This window comes from Aquarana catesbeiana, linkage group LG01, assembly GCF_042186555.1.
Source record: "Aquarana catesbeiana isolate 2022-GZ linkage group LG01, ASM4218655v1, whole genome shotgun sequence".
Classification (NCBI taxonomy): Eukaryota; Metazoa; Chordata; class Amphibia; order Anura; family Ranidae; genus Aquarana; species Aquarana catesbeiana.
The window spans coordinates 290,104,435-290,120,741 of record NC_133324.1 but is presented as its reverse complement, the minus strand read 5'-3'; the positions used below and the strand labels follow the sequence as shown (position 1 = coordinate 290,120,741).

Genomic DNA, 16,307 nt, shown 5'->3' with positions numbered 1-16,307 from the left:
CCCGTGTCACACAAGTGTGAACCGGGGCTAAATGTCTGTCTGTTACCACTATGACTTTCTGTACACAATATACATATATAGAAAAGGGAAATGAGATGAAAGCCAAAATTTTTCCAAAATGAAAACAATAACACAGAGTAAAATTCAGAATTTATTTTTTGTTTTGTTTTTATTTTTCATTTTTTTTTTTGCTATCTTAAAAAAATTCCAGTTGCAGTAACAAACATTATTGCTTTGAACTTGCAATACAGCATTGTATGCGCTCCTGTTCACAATTAACTCTTTATGTACCATCACACATTTTCTCATGGAGGAGATAGTGACTACATATCCGGGATTTGGAATGTTTTTTTTTTCCCAACTGTAGGAATGTACCAGAGTGTTTGGATATCCTTGACACTGCAAGGATTCTACCTGACTGCAAATGTTGCCAGGATATATAAATATTAAAGTCTCTTTTAGACTATTGGGCTCATTTAAGGCAGAGTAAAAGCAATTGTGATGTGCAAAGTGCAGTGACACATACTAACCAATCAGATCTCCTTTTTTCTCTTAGTTTAGAAATAGTCAGAACAATAGGTAACAAACAATGGTTTTTGACTGGTTGCCATGGGTTACCGTACATCACTTTTTTCCTGGTTAAATCAGCCCACATATGTATTATATAACTAAAAGTCTAATGCATTGACAATGCTTATTATCACAGTCAACATTTTCTTCTGGTTTCCAAAAGAAACCTGTGCTATGTACGCTTGTCATAAAAACACATACCTTCCTCCGTATTACCAAGAAGGGTGGCACTCAAAGAGTTAAATTGTGCCAAGAATGTAGCTGGCGCTCAGCGATCTCCTGCGCTGATGACGCACCAGCTTATTCCAGTGGACAGAACTCAGTTGTAGCAAAAAAATTTATAAAAAAAAAACCTGTCAATCCATTCAGGTTTTAGGAAAATATTGCTAAAGTATGGACCCAAGTCGGCAAAGGAGAAGCCGGGGCCAGAAAAGACCTGGAGGTGGCAGAGCAATCAGTCTGCAATATTTACATATTTTACAGAGGAAAAAAAAAAAAAATCAAACCAGTTTTGAGAAAATTAAAATAATTTCTGTTCTACAAATAGTTTTTCATTTAGCAAAATATACATTTGTCTTGTTCTTGTGCATTGTCCACTTCATGTCATAAAAGCCGAAATTTACATAAAAAATATTTTTTTTTTCAGTTAAAAATAAATGAAACACATTCCCAGACAGCTGGACCATATAATCCCTTCCCTCCCTCCAGCATGTTGCACCGGAATTTCCCAGCAACCCACCAGAACAAAAATTACCTAGTTATGAAATATGTTTTCCTGACATCTATCATGGAAACACAAGACTAACAATGAGAAAAAGGAAAAAAAAATGACGAACAAGGAAAAAAAGGAGAAGAAAAAAAACATGAAATAAATAAAATGTTCTGGGGTGAAAGGAAAAAATATGCAGGAGGCACCAGTTACTCTGCATGAACACAAGGTGGCGAGTGGCCATCTGATAATCTGAGAGGAGAGGGACAGCCACAGACATGAAGAGCTTCCAATCTGAAACCTGTAGAGAGATATGGAGTCATAGTTACATTTTACATTCCTAATAAAAACACTACTAAAATTCACCCCAGATCCACCTAAACCTGTACTGGTCTGCCCAACATTTAAGACAAACTATATACCCTGTCCAGCTGGAGGTCTGATCTTCTGGAATGTCCACCAAAATCTAATCTATGACTAGGAGATTCATGACTGTGAGAGCTAGGAGTTATTGGTAAAGACTTTAAATCGATTACTTTGTCTAAGTCTGACTCTTCATTTGGGTCACAAGTCTCAGGATATCTGAAGTCTCACAATAAGGTCAAAACCAAGCTGTAGATTCAGACTCATACAAAGATAGTAAAACTAAACACCAAAACAAATATAACTCTTTCAAAGTAGATTTCTCAGTAAATTTTACACTGCCTCCTATTTTTTTTTTAACCATTTGAAGTCCAGGCCTATTCTGACACTTCTCTCTCACATATAAAAATCAGTATTTTTCTTTGCTAGAAAATTACTTAGAACCCCCAAACGTTATATATTTTTAAGCAGATGCTCTAGAGAATAATATGGTGGGTGTTGCAATTTTCTTTTCAAATAATTGTTTTTGAAAAAATAGACTTATTGAATGCACAGAAACACAATATAATACCCAATTGCTTGGTAAAATATAAAAGATGGTGTTATGCAGAGTAAATAGATACCTAACATGTCACACTTTAAAATTGCACACGCTTGTGGAATGGCGACAAACTACATACATTATATTATCGATAGGCAACACTTTAAAAGCCTTTACAGGTTACCACTTTAGATTAGATTAGGTTTGGTGCAAGAATTATTGCTATTGATCTGATGTTCACGTCGATATCTCACGTGTGTTGCGATCACTGTTTATGTACTGACGTGGGACCAACGCGTGCGTTTTCCTTTACACGTGAGCATTCTTAAAATGTATTTATTTTATTTACAGTTTTTTATTTTTACAGTTTCTTTACATTTTTTAATCACTTTTATTGATATCACAAGGAATGTAAATATCCCTTGTGATAGCAATAAAGCAAGACAGGTCCCCTTTACTGAGACATCTGGGGTCTTTTAGACCCCAGATCTCCCATCTGCCCTTAAAAGCATCTGATCAAACCAAAATCGGTTTAAGCAGATGATTAACCTATTCAAAAATGAATTGTTTACATTCCACCCAAACCGGAAGTGACAAAATACTCGTCGCTGCAAGTCTCTTAGACCATAGAGATGATCAGGGACGTTTCTGTCAACGATCAGCTCTATGATCAGCTAGCAGAATTGCTGACTTCAGTCCCGGGCTCACCGTTGGGATGGGAGGGCCCAGAGAGGCACCTGAGGATGTCAGGAGGGGTGTAAAAGCAGTCTAGCTGCTAATTAGCCACTCGCTTTTACATAGTAGGGCATCGCTGGCCCAAAAAAAAAGATACTGAGGTCATGACTGTAGCTGTATAACCACTCAAATTGCAGCAAAGTACCAGTATGTTGTTTGGCAGCAAGTGGTTAATAGATCACATTGCTAATCCAACCCAACCAGCTGAAAAAAGATTTTAGGGAGAACACTCTGTATTTTTTGCAATCTCAACAGCAGATCTTCCACCCTAAAGAGTGTGTATGCCAATATACATCATTACTTTGAAACTACAGTACTTGCAGAAGGGGATTAATCCACTATTCATATTGCTTGGGTTGAATAATAGTAGGAGATAAAGGAAGGCACGGTTATAAACTCTCCTGAAAACTAAAAATAACTAATACTTCTATGATTCATGGGGCAAATATTTTCATAGATATAGCTCAATTACTTTCCAGTATTTCTAAAGATGATTACTGGTAAAGGCCTATAATGAGCTTCATTTAGCTGAAAATGGCTGATTATGTAGCCCATTGTAGAGCAATAAACTGAGCAGAAAAGTTAAAAACAATATTAAATGTGTCTTTTTCTGTGTAGTTACTGTGTTCCTATGAGCATGGAATTATATGATCCTACTTACCTTCACTGTGACCCATAAATTCAATGATATCCATTAGTGAAAGCCGTGGCAATCAAAGGTCCCTGCACAATAAAAGCTCTTATTAAAAATCACATTATAAAACTATCAATCTAAAAAGTATATATTGAGTAAAATATGATACACATTACTGAGAGATATGACAGATATCATTAAAATATTAGAAACTCAATTCCAGACTTGGTTGGTACCATGTGCAATAATACATGGGTAGAACGTCCATGGTACACTAATCAGTGGGTCTGTTTGCTGGAAAAAAAAAATGTATATTCCAAGTCTTTCTACAGGAACATTTAGACTCTCGGATCTCCAAGATTTGACCACATCCCTGTACAGCCAAATCTGCAAGAGATCAGGACACCAAATCCGAGAAGCATCATGTATCCAAGTCTTGTCATGCATGTAATGTCTAGCTGATATTCAGGAAAAGTTATCTTTGAGTCCACCATGTTGCAACAACCACAGCATTACAAGGCCTAGACATTCTGAGAGCATTGTTTATATCCTTTCATGTTTATACCAGTTCACATAATAAATCAAATCCACTTACCCCAAGGCTGTGTCCAAAGCCAGTGCTAGGTGCTGGACTTGCTGCACTGATGTAGCTGCTGACTGCCGATTCTTGATTGGCTGCTCCATATAGTTCGGCCATTGGTCCTGGGCTGCTAGTTCCCAGAAAACCCCCTGTGCGGGTTGGAGTGGAGCCTTGTTTACAAAGTAAAAAAGTAGATCTTACAGAGAGCCCCCTACGCTCTGCCTCCTCCTCCCACGACTCTGTATACATTCCCCCAGAAACTGTGCTAAACCATAATTCTTGTTAGATGCTTTTTTATATATCTGCATTGCTATAGTACCTAGACCCATTGATACACATTTACAAAATCATTCATGGTCAGAATTAAAGTGTAACTTCTACAAAATGGATTATTTATGTATACAGTTCTGCTACTACCCAAAAGAGCCCTTATTTTACACAGTAAAGCTAAACTAATGAAATTGTCTTTAATAGGCTGATTACCTCTCACCACAGCTGCTGCTGCTGCCGCCACTGGTCCATATGCAGTCAGAGGGATGGCTGAAAAACAAAAGAAAACAGCACTTAGAGCAGAACAAGAGCAGGATCAGAGATTTAGCAAATCTTTATGCACATGCCTTAGATATAGAAAAATCTCTACATAACAGCATGCAAAAAAAAATAACAAACAACAAATGAGGAAACTAGTGGAGGATCTTCTATGAACAAACATGACAAAAGCATGCAGTAAAACATATTATATATATTCATAATTTACCTACAAAAAGACTACAGTTCCCCATGGTATGCAGGTTTAAAGACCGCTGAATTACTGTAAATTACTATGGGGATTGTGTCATCATATTGTGTCAAACCCTATGCTGTGACCCAAATAATTTAACCAGATGTTTTGTTTAACAGTATTCAAATTAACCACATCAATACTGGGCACTTTCGCCCCCTTCCTTCCCAGGCCAATTTTCAGCTTTCAGCATCTCGCGTTTTCAATGACAATTTTCTTTATTCTATTTTAAAAGAAATCCAATAAAATCGAATTTTGTCATAAATTTAAGCCAAAATGTATTCTGCTACATGTCTTTGGTAACAAAAATCCCGTTAAGTGTATAGTAATTGGTTCATGTGATCACGGACAGATGTACGCAATTGATCATGTACAGATGTGCGCAGGTGATCACGGACATGTGTGCAGATAATCATTGGGACATGTGATTTTACTGGGACATATGTGGGGGACAGGTGTTTTTACTATGTGGGAACGTGTTTTGGGACATTGTGTATTACACTGTTTGTTCCTATGCTGGTGATCAGTTTGTAAAAAGCTGTAAAAAACAACTCATACACACTGATCACCAGCCGGCTGCAGCGATCCGCTCTCCTCTCCTCACCAACAACTAATGTGTGAGGAGAGGAGAGCCGATCGCCTAGCAACTGGCTCTTTGTTTACATCACATGACAGCTGTGATTGGACACGGCCATCATGTGATCAGGAGGGCCAATCACAGAGCCCTCCTGTTGATCTGAGATGCGCCGTGTCCGGGTGACACAAGCGCATCACGCGAACCCCCTCCTTCTGAGGGACGTTCCTGAACGTCCACTCAGAAGGAGAGAGAGCCCACCCAGCCGTACATATGCAGTGGCCGGGTGGGAAGTGGTTAAAGGCATTTAAAATGTTTACCCTGGATTACAGCACATTTGTGCTGTTTATGGTCCATAAACCCTATTTAAAAAAAAAAAAACAGAATCCAAGATAAAGCTATGACCTTAAGCCAGACATAGACAAAACATATTTCTTTTCTGCCATCAGATAGAAAATCACTCAATTACCCCATTGACACTGTCAGTATCGATGGGGGAATCCCTCCCGTGAAGCCATTGTGTTCTCCCGGAGAATCAATCAGCCTGGCCATACATGGTTTGAATCTTGGCTGGATTCTGCTGAACTGGCCAAGATTCAAACCATCTATGGCCAGCTTTTTTGTGTTTTCACTTTCCACTGATTATCACATGCCACATTACAATTTGTGGTAGAAGTGAAGATAAAATAACTACCTACTGACCAGCACAGGTCACTTCCAAATAGTTGCCATCACATAACAGACTGGCAAGTCTGATTCCACTGTCAACTGAAGACCTGTTTTTTTTTTAAATTTTGGACAGAGTGAATAAATAGAACACCTGTCAGGTTTACTGTTCCTGTGTCCCTGTTAGGGAGATTTACCCTCTCTAATTTTCCCGGTGACCATTATCATGGTGAGTGAAAGTGAAAAAAAATCCCCAATTTTGAGTTGTTCCAATTACCATACAATAGTTCTGGTGACTACTCAGGATTTACCTCAGTTTGGAGGGTTTTTCTAACAGTACCTGTTGTGAGTATGGGACAGAAAGTGAAAGGAACCTGCCCAATTGTCAGGGTCTGGATTTTTAACCTGGGACCTCAGCTGTGTCAGGCAATGACTCTTCTCGCTGAGCTACCTGAGATGCTGGACAGCACCCTGTCTGATCCATTCAATAACCCTGCCTTGTTCCTTGACTTCTGCTGAACCTTGAACTCTTTGCTCCTCCCATGAACTTCCTGATTTAAGTCATGACTCTGTACTTCCTGTTTGCCAGATTATTGTGCTCTCTCTGGCCAATATCTCGCTCTTGCCTTCCCTGCTGCCATCCATATTTTTGCTACCACTCGTTACCGTCCTTTGGCTTGTTTACTATCTACGCTTCTACTACTGGACCCCTGCTTGCTCACCTCCTGGTGGGGCAATCCTGAGGACCATGACCTGGTATTAACACGCAGCAAAATCCATCTTCGCCATCAGGAGCTTTGGTGAACACCGGTTAGTACTCAGGCTCTGCATCTCAGGTGAGCTCGCATCATCTACCAGGGTGACCTGCTGGTTTATCTACCCTGCTGGTCGGTGGGAGTCCCTCTACTGCTATAGCTACTGGTTTCCGAGCCTGACCCCTGATTGTGACACCAATGGCACATTCAATGTGGGTTATAACCCTCCGTTACTCTATTTAAATTGAAAAAAAAACAAGTTTTTTCCTTTAGTTCTACTTTAACTCTACTGCAAAGAGCAGCAATTCCTAACATAGCAGCATTCATTCTTATGACAGTTAAAAATTAATCTCTAGTATACCCTGAAGATGTGCATGCACTCGAAATGCATTGGAAGGAGATACATGTTGAAAGTCACTCATCTGTCTGCTGCCTTTCTGATGCAGCTCAAAAGCTGGTGAGTGTGCAAAGGTGGTGGTTTGGAGCAACATATGGTGAAATATTTGGACTGTTGGATGAATACTACACACGGACAACTGTTGAAGGTATTATTTACCACTAAGAAGAGTCACATGTTGTGCACTTTTTAAGGTCATGCTTTTGTTGGTTATTTTTGTCATGAATATATTATTTACATTTTGGATATTGATTATACATTGTTATATTCATTCTTGATCACTTAGGTGCTGCACTTTTGTTTTCGCACTTTATTTTGTGGTTTGTACACTTACCTTACTTGCTAGCTGCCTATGTATTGCACTTGTCTGATTTCAGAAGCTAAGCAGGGTCAGTACTTGGATGGGAGACTACCTTACTTGCTAGCTGCATAAATATTCCCTTTTTCTCTAGCGCTGACTATTCCTTTTGAGTAAAAATAAATTGTGACTTCAGTTCTGCCTATAAAACAGGAAACAGGCAGCATTCCTGCACCTTTACTTTATTATTTTTGCTTTATTATGTCCTTCGCTCCCCTGACCCTCCATTCCAGAAACAAATAAAATGTCCAGTACTTCTAGGTATGGAGCATGTGACACACTCTCCTCCTCCCATGTGACAACAACGGTGCTTGGTAATTGGGCCAGTGCTGTAACATCGAGGCACTGGGACAGTTCTCAGTCCTGTGTAATCTCCAAGCAACTTGGAGTTCACACAATACTTTCTTGGTCCCAGCAACTGAACAGAGCAGCAGGGGAGAAAAAGGGAGGTATGTGCTGCTGAGGGACAACATTAAAGCAAACCTGTTGCTTTGCCATGCATGGTCAAATCAAAGGTACACTTTACAGCAGTCATTCTCAACCAGGGTTCTGTAGAACCCTAAGTTTTCTTCAGAGGATATAAAGGGGTTCCTTGAGCTGTGGCTAATTAACCTCCCATTTGACACCTACTGTACATATATCTGGGTCCAACGCTACTTGGCAGAGCCAACTTCATAACACCAGCGATCTTTAAGAGTGACATTTTGACCTCCACTGAAAGTGGGGCATTCTTACCATTGGCCACTTATGGAAGGGGCATTTTTTCCCATTAACCTCCAATAAATTGGTTTTAGCAGGGGTTCCCCAAGACAGTAAAATTATTTCAAGGATTCCTCTGGGGCAAAAAGGTTGAGAAAGACTGCGATGTAGGCTCCATCGGACATTTTCCATCGGAATTTCCGTCACACAAAATTTGAGATCTGGATCTCAAATTTTCCGACAACAAAATCCGTTGTCGTAAATTCCGATCGTGTGTACACAATTGTATACACGCACAAAGTTCCACGAATGCTCGGAACCAAGCAGAAGAGCCGCACTGGCTATTGAGCTTTCTCGGCTCGTCGTACATGTTGTACGTCACCGCGTTCTTGACGTTCGGAATTTCCGACAAGATTTGTGTGACCGTGTGTATGCAAGACAAGTTTGAGCCAACATCCGTCGGAAAAAATCCATGGATTTTGTTGTCGGAATGTCAGATCGTGTGTACGAGGCATTAGAGTGCAGTAAATTTTAACACGCAGTTTCTGCTATTAGAAAACCACATTGTATTGCATTTCCAGTACGACTGCTAGCTCTGCCACAATTACGTTTATTATCTAGCAAGCTTTAGCACACAGACAAGATGCTCTACCCAAATTTCAAGCACCATGTGTTGTGTGAAAACTGATATTGATTTTCTCATAAAAAAGGCATATGTACCTAAGACCTTAAAATAAATGGTACAACTTTAAATAGAGTATGTAACTAAATTGTCGAAAGAGTCTGCTTGGAGGCACTCAGCTGTGTGTAGATGTTATCTCCCACAAGGTCACTTGTGAGGAATGTATCCAAGCCTGCTTCCTTTAAAACAGTGAAAACATTACTTTTTTGAGGCTTGCCTTTCAGCTGACAATTTTGCACCTAGAGCATCCCACTAGTACATTAAAATTCTTATTTCCACACAACCCTATAAACCCAAGAACAAAAATGTAATGTATTGCAGAATACCAGTACCTAGCCCAGATGTGTTGGCTGCATTCTTTTCAAGCTTTTTATCCTTTGTTTTCATCTGGTGACCTTGCTAGTTAACACATATCCTGCCCTAGAGTATACCTTCTCAACCAGGATTCTGTGGAACCCCAGGGTGCCTCCAAAAATGGATAGTAGTTCCTGGAGCACTCAGCAATTTCCCTCTCTTAGATAAGTAACCGCTCCAACAAATGATATTTTTGGATCTCTATAAGGGGAGCTTTTTTCACATTGACCCTTCTCTCACTGACAACCAGTAAAAAAGAGTCTGTCGACCCCAATGGCCAACAATTTAAGAGGGTACTTTTCTACCTGAGTTCCAATCTAAGGGGGGCTCTTCTCCACTATTCCCCAATTTCTTATAGGATTTAAATGACCATCAATGTTAGGGGGCACTACAATGTCCCCTAACAAGAGGGGGCGCCTTTTTTTCACTAACCATCAAGATAATGGGGCCCTTCTCCATGTCACAAAACACTACAATTTTCATTCTGTGTTCCTTTTCTTGGTCACTGTTAATCAGTCCTTTTTTTTCTATAACTGGAAATAATTTTGTTGTATAGAATAGTCTTAGGTGGACAACAAGCAGACACACTCTTTGTTCCTTTATGCTTATATATTACATATATTCTTATATATTCTTCAAGCTAATGTACTGTGACCTGAAGATACAATAATTATTAACAGGGGTTTTCCTCTGAAAGTTTTTTTATGGGCATGCATGTTAAAAAGGTTGAGAAAGCCTGTCCCACAGTGAAGACGCTCACTCACCAAGCTGTATCTATGAAGGAGCATTAATGACACCCTAGAGCAGGAACTGTGTTAGGACTACAGGACACCTCTCCCTCACCTTATCTACATAATAAAGGGTAAAGATGTTCTGTAGTTCACAGACCTGTTCAGGAAGATAAATCTACTTGAAATAACACACAAGTGTACACAGGACAATGTTGGAGCTCTGGCAGAATCAACCGGTATTTTCATTTATTTTTTTGCACTTATTGAACTAATATAACCAAAAACTGTCAACTGTATATTTACCAGACCAAAGGGGACTTCAATATTGGGGTTTATATACACTTTAAAAATATCCATCATTATAATTTTTATTTTATAGTTCTGTCCCCTATGGCAGTGGTCATCAACCCTGTTCTCAGGGCCCACTAACAGGCCAGGTTTTATGTATTACTTTGGGGAGATGCAGACTAGAATACTGCAATTACTGAGCAGCAAATGATATCACCTGTGATGTATTTCAGATACCTTGCAAACCTGGCCTGTTAGTGGGCCCTGAGGACAGGGTTGATGACCACTACCCTATGGGACAACGTTCATGTAGTACTTTGTCCCATGTTTCTAAATGCTTTATATCCATAGTAATAAGTACCGATCTGCCCCCTTCCCTTTCTGCCACGGCTAATTTGACAACAGCTATGAAGGAGACAGTTGAGTCATAGCTATCGCTTGTCACTTTTCCGAGACAAACAATGGGGAGAGGAATGCCGAGTCTGACACACCCCCTTTCCCTTTGCATTCCTCTTGCCATTACAAGTGTTCACTTTATACAAGTTGCAGCTATGAATTACCTGGCTGTTGCTGAATCGGCTGTGGCAAGAGGAGGGCAGGTTGGTACTACCGTATCAATAAAAAGCACTTAGAAACATAGGACAAAATACCACATGGGCTTTGTCTCACGGGAAACCGAACTGCAAATTTAAAATTCTAATGAATGATCTTGAGTGGAGGTGAACAAGTTAATTAAAACAGGTGTAAGGTAAGGCTGGTTTATAAACAAGCTTTCAATAACCTCTATTCTAAAAACCAGTTGTCTGCTTATGGTTATGGACAATAGGAAGTTTTCAGATAATGGTCTAACATATGCCATTATCAAAGAAATATAAAAGATTATGGGACCTTAAAGTGAATGGCATGACATAAGAGGGGCACGGCAATGTCACATTTACAGGTAGCATTACGTTTAACAGTATAAAAATATGTTGCATTAGAAATGTTTTGCTGAAGCACAAAATACCACCAAAATTCCTACAGCAGAGATGGGGAAAGCATGTTTATGTACAAGCTTACATATTCTCAATCAGTAAACCATAAATCACTCCAGCATTGTAGAACGTTTGCCTTGTGGTACTTCAAAGTTCCAACACACAAGTACAGAATTCAGAAGACAATCCTGCTCAGAGGCCAGCAGTGATGTGGCAGATTCAGTCCCTCCACATGGCTGCCACCAAGCTCCTACTCTGCTCATCTTGTTCTCCTCAGCTGTGAGGTTTAGTAAATTAATGGGACTGACCTGTGAGTTCTGGGAGAACGGGGGTGCCCGGGAGTGGGGTTCTCTCTACCCGAAATTCTAAAACGAAATGTGAAACAGCTTAGGAGTGGCTAGATGTCCAGCCTACAGATGTGACTGGCAGTGAGTATGGAATAGCTGTTTAAAACCACCCACTGCCACTAAAATCCAAATAAATATATAGTATTGCTTACAAAACCATTCCACGAATGGACAAAGACTGAAGAGCAGAGAAGTTTTTAGGCTAATCTGCCACTAGGTTGACAACAATCCCAAGTTGCATCCCACCAAGGGAAGAAAGAGCATGCACATTATACAAATCTAATTACTGCTATATAATACTGTATTACTGAATTACCTGGAAACTGGTAAGTATAACCAGGCGCTATCCCTGTGTAGCTGCGACTGGCATATGTAGCTGCTTGGAAACCAGGATATCCTGAGAAAATACACCAAAGAAAACAATCGTTAAAAAGAGAAAACGGGTACCAGATCTTGATTTTTACTACAATAATGTAAATTGTCCAACTGATTACACTCTTTTGCTTGAGTTAGTTATTTCCTACAACTTCAGATTAAGCTAGACATAAATGTTCCCCAATCTACAGATGCCCAGAACACTTAAAGTGTTACTAAACCCAGGACCCTGCATTCACTATATCTGTTCTCCTATAGTACACAGAACATGGAAATGCAATTATTTTAGTAAACATAAGCTGCTAAATTACCTTTTCTCATCAGCAGTATATAGCAGACTTCTATCAGTGTCTGGTTAAAGCTTGTAGGAGTTTTCTTTCTCCTCTGACTGTCCTATGAGGCTGCAGGACCCCTGACTTTCTGTCTGGGCAGTGCTGATTGGCCCTGTGCTGATCACATGCACCCTCCCAAATAGAAAATAAAAAAAACCCTCTAGCAATACACACCAAACTGAGCATGTGCAGAGTGCCTCCAAGGCTCTGTTCTATCAGCAGATGGATTGGGGACTGTGGAAGAAGGGGAGGATCAGAGAAGACAGGATCAAATAGGCGTTTTACACAATGCAGAGGATTAACCCCTTAGGTTCCACAGTGAGTATAACAAGCATGCTTTACTGCATATACAGACTGATTTTACTGTTGTGGGTTTAGTAACACCTTAAGCTTAAAATGGTTGTAAATGCATGAAGGTAAAAAACTTTCAGTGTGCAGTTCCCCCCTCAGACCCCCTAATAAAACTTACCTAAGCCCGATCTCGATCCAGCGATGTGCACGAGACCTGAGGCTCTCCCGAGTTGCTCCCTCCTGATTGGCTGAGACGCAGCAGCAGGAGCCATTGGCTCCCGCTCCTGTCAGTCGCAGCCAATGATGCGGGAGAGGGGGTGGGGCTGAGCCACACTCTCTGGGTCTTATGGACGCAGAGAACCAGCTCGGGAGCGAGCATGCACAAGTGCCCCCAAGCAAGCGGCTTGCTATGGGGGCACTCGGCAACGGGGAGGGACCCGAGAAGAAGAGGTTTGTGACTGCTCGGTGCAAAACCACTGCACAGAGCCGGTAAGTATGACATGTTTGTTATTTTTTTAAATACATTTTTTCCTTTACAATCACTTTGAAGTCAAGCTCCATGCAAACAGCCCCTTCCTTTCCTGAATGAACACAGAAAGTAATAGGTACCAATCGCTCCTGTGTTCATTCATCACTGAAGCATAGTAAAGTGGGTTTACTATGCTTCAGTATGTGAATTACCAGGAAACCCCTCAGCATAGAGCACTTCCCATTCATTCACTATTCAGTGCAGCTTAGGCTGCAGAGAAAGGGACAGATGAAGCCCTGTCCTCAGTCCCTTCTCTGTCTCTATTTAGACCCCTGATATTTCACCAAAGGCCCCCCTACAGGGCAGTTTAAAGAAAAAAGTTAAAGGGCTCATGCACACAGGATGTTTTTACAGCTGCTGTTAGGGGCATCTGACGTTTTTTTAACTGCCTCTAAAAGCCTCTCCATGTTAGCCTATCTGTCCATGCACACATAAACTGTCAGAGGCGTTTGGAGGCACAAGCGTTTAGTGGCAGTAAAAAAAAAAAAAACAGCCAGCCTGTGCTTTCAGGAGCAGTTAAAACGAGCTGTAAAAATAAAAAACATCAAAAGACGTGTCTAAAAGCACCAAGCTGTGTTTAGCCGCCTTTGACGTTTTTACATTATAGAGAGTGTTTTTAATAAAAAACGTGCAAAAACGCCAACGTGGGAAAACGCGCAAAAACGCTAATGTAAAAATGAGCCTAAACGCTGCTGTTTTTAAAATGTCCCGTGTGCATGAGCCCAAAATATAAATAAAGAAAAACTAAAATTCCCCAAAAAATGTAAAAAAAAATTTAAATTCTAAAAAATAATTTAAAAAAATGAAGGGCGTGTTCAAATGTGCTTTGCTCTCCAAAGAACAGTCAGCATTTGGATCGCTCTCCAGAGAGCATTTGACAGGTGGTGAGGAAACATATTGCCTCCTCAATGCCTGCTTTACCACCACACTAGCATACCGCAAGCTTTGCATGCAGTTGTGGGGCGCTTGCAGAGCAGCGCTATTCAGTTGAATGCATCTTAAATCATGGGATATCATTTTTGCCATGGAGGCGAAGCATAGCATCGTGACCGTGGCATTTTAGCGAAAACAAAATCTGATATTTTCGCAGGGGGAGGTGGCACTCTCAAGTAGGCTGTGCGGGGGGCCTCATGATTTTTAACAGCAGCCTTACATATATGGGAGCTATTTTGCCCTCCAAAGGATTTGTATTTCTGTTCATCCAGTCCTGAGATTTTCACAGGTCTGCCCTACAACACAGCCCTATCTAGCAGGGGAGGAGAAGCAGTCTTTCCCTGCTGCAGGTTTATATTTATTTAGTCCTCTCCCCACCCTTTAACTGAACAGTGAAAGGATCAGAAGAATACTGTTTAATCCATTTCGCTGTGACCCTTGTGCTGCTTCTCCCACTCTTTCTCTGAGCTCTGCTGTGCATTAGACTGCAAGAGGCTAATACCAAGTCAAATTCGGGTATCACAAAAATGCATTACTTGCATTAAAAAAAATCTGTTTAATGATGTGCAGTGGAACCTCGGATTGGGGGTAACGTGGTTTACGAGCATTTCGCAATACGAGCTATTTTTTAAAAAAAAATCCTGACTCGATTTGCGAGCGTTGTCTCGCAAGACGAGCAGAATTCAAGCCGCTGGGGTGTGCAGTACCGCATTTGGTCAAAGGTGCGGGGGTGCCGGTGACGCTCAGAGAAACTCAGATCATGAGTGTCTCCGAGTGTGTCCGGTGCCCCCGCCCCTCTGGCCACATGTGGTACTGCATACACCAGCGCCCCCGCACCTCTGGCCACATGCGGTACTGCATACACCAGCGCCTCTGCACCTCTGGCCACATGCGGTACTGCATACACCAGTGCCCCCCGCGCCTCTGGCCACATGTGGTACTGCATACACCAGCGCCCCCGCACCTCTGGCCACATGCGGTACTGCATACACCAGCGCCCCCGCACCTCTGGCCACATGCGGTACTGCATACACCAGCGCCCCCGCACCTCTGGCCACATGCGGTACTGCATACACCAGCGCCTCTGCACCTCTGGCCACATGCGGTACTGCATACACCAGTGCCCCCCGCGCCTCTGGCCACATGTGGTACTGCATACACCAGCGCCCCCGCACCTCTGGCCACATGCGGTACTGCATACACCAGCGCCCCCGAACCTCTGGCGACATACAGTACTGCATAGACCAGCAGATGCTGTGGAAACAAATTTTCTGAGTTTCCATTATTTCCTATGGGGAAACTCGCTTTGATAAACGAGTGCTTTGGATTACAAGCATGCTTCTGTAACTCATTATGCTTGTAATCCAAGGTATTATTGTATTACTGATTACAGCGCTGCATTCATTCGTGCCTTTATCTGTAAGGAGTTCCAGTTAAAAAGGCCACACATTGTTACATTCTAATTGTAAAGTACATTGTACAAGTTTCCTTAGATTACCTAACAACCATGTAGATAAACGGCTTACCTAAAGAATCAACTCATTCGGTCAGGTAGGCCATTGCACAACATGGGTGTTAATACATCTAAAGGAGATTGTACAATCAGATTGCAATGTGTGTGTCTGACTTAGCTGATTAGAGTTGTACACGACCAGATCAGGGTATTTCTGCGGCACATATGGCCAGATGTTTCCAAGTAGCCAAGGACAATAAGTCTTTACAAATGAATGACAGACTGACATTGTCTGTGGCTGTCCGCATGTTATCACACACGGAGTGATTAGCTGCAGTTAGGGACATCCAGGGGCGCACATCTCTACCTAACCACAGGTAACTGCTTTGCGGACAATGTCAGCCTGCCACTGATTTGTACAGGCATTCTATCTGTGGCTGTACAGGAGCACCTGACTGTGCCCGCTGCAGAATTACACTGGTCTGGGAGGCGAACAGCCCTAATCAGCCATGTGCATGGGTCCTTATACCTCAGATCTGGGTGCCAGGTAGACAGTAGTATCAGCCCTGTAATTAGTACTACAAATCACTACACTAATGTCGGTAATGCTATAGGAAAGAACAGCATCCTGAAAGCCATAAGTTTACTGTAAACAT

At 41.4% G+C, this 16,307-nt stretch overlaps 1 protein-coding gene across 9 annotated transcripts in view; it reads right to left on the bottom strand.

The window, feature by feature from the left end:
* Nucleotides 1–290: 290 nt before the first annotated feature.
* MSI1 (musashi RNA binding protein 1) overlaps nucleotides 291–16,307 on the bottom strand; it is a 51,539-nt gene continuing 35,522 nt past the window's right edge. For 2 of the 9 annotated variants that reach the window (XM_073629310.1, XM_073629304.1), the window contains exons 10-16: nucleotides 12,620–12,679; nucleotides 12,055–12,135; nucleotides 11,700–11,756; nucleotides 4,616–4,672; nucleotides 4,148–4,302; nucleotides 3,580–3,641; nucleotides 291–1,580 (exon numbers count right to left, since the gene is read on the bottom strand). In XM_073629310.1, the coding sequence (XP_073485411.1) occupies nucleotides 3,600–3,641; nucleotides 4,148–4,302; nucleotides 4,616–4,672; nucleotides 11,700–11,756; nucleotides 12,055–12,135; nucleotides 12,620–12,679 (452 nt within the window). In that variant the 3' untranslated portion in view covers nucleotides 291–1,580; nucleotides 3,580–3,599. The remainder of the gene's footprint in view (nucleotides 1,581–3,579; nucleotides 3,642–4,147; nucleotides 4,303–4,615; nucleotides 4,673–11,699; nucleotides 11,757–12,054; nucleotides 12,136–12,619; nucleotides 12,680–16,307) is intronic. The other 7 variants (XM_073629305.1, XM_073629306.1, XM_073629308.1 and 4 more) reach the window with 7 other exon arrangements.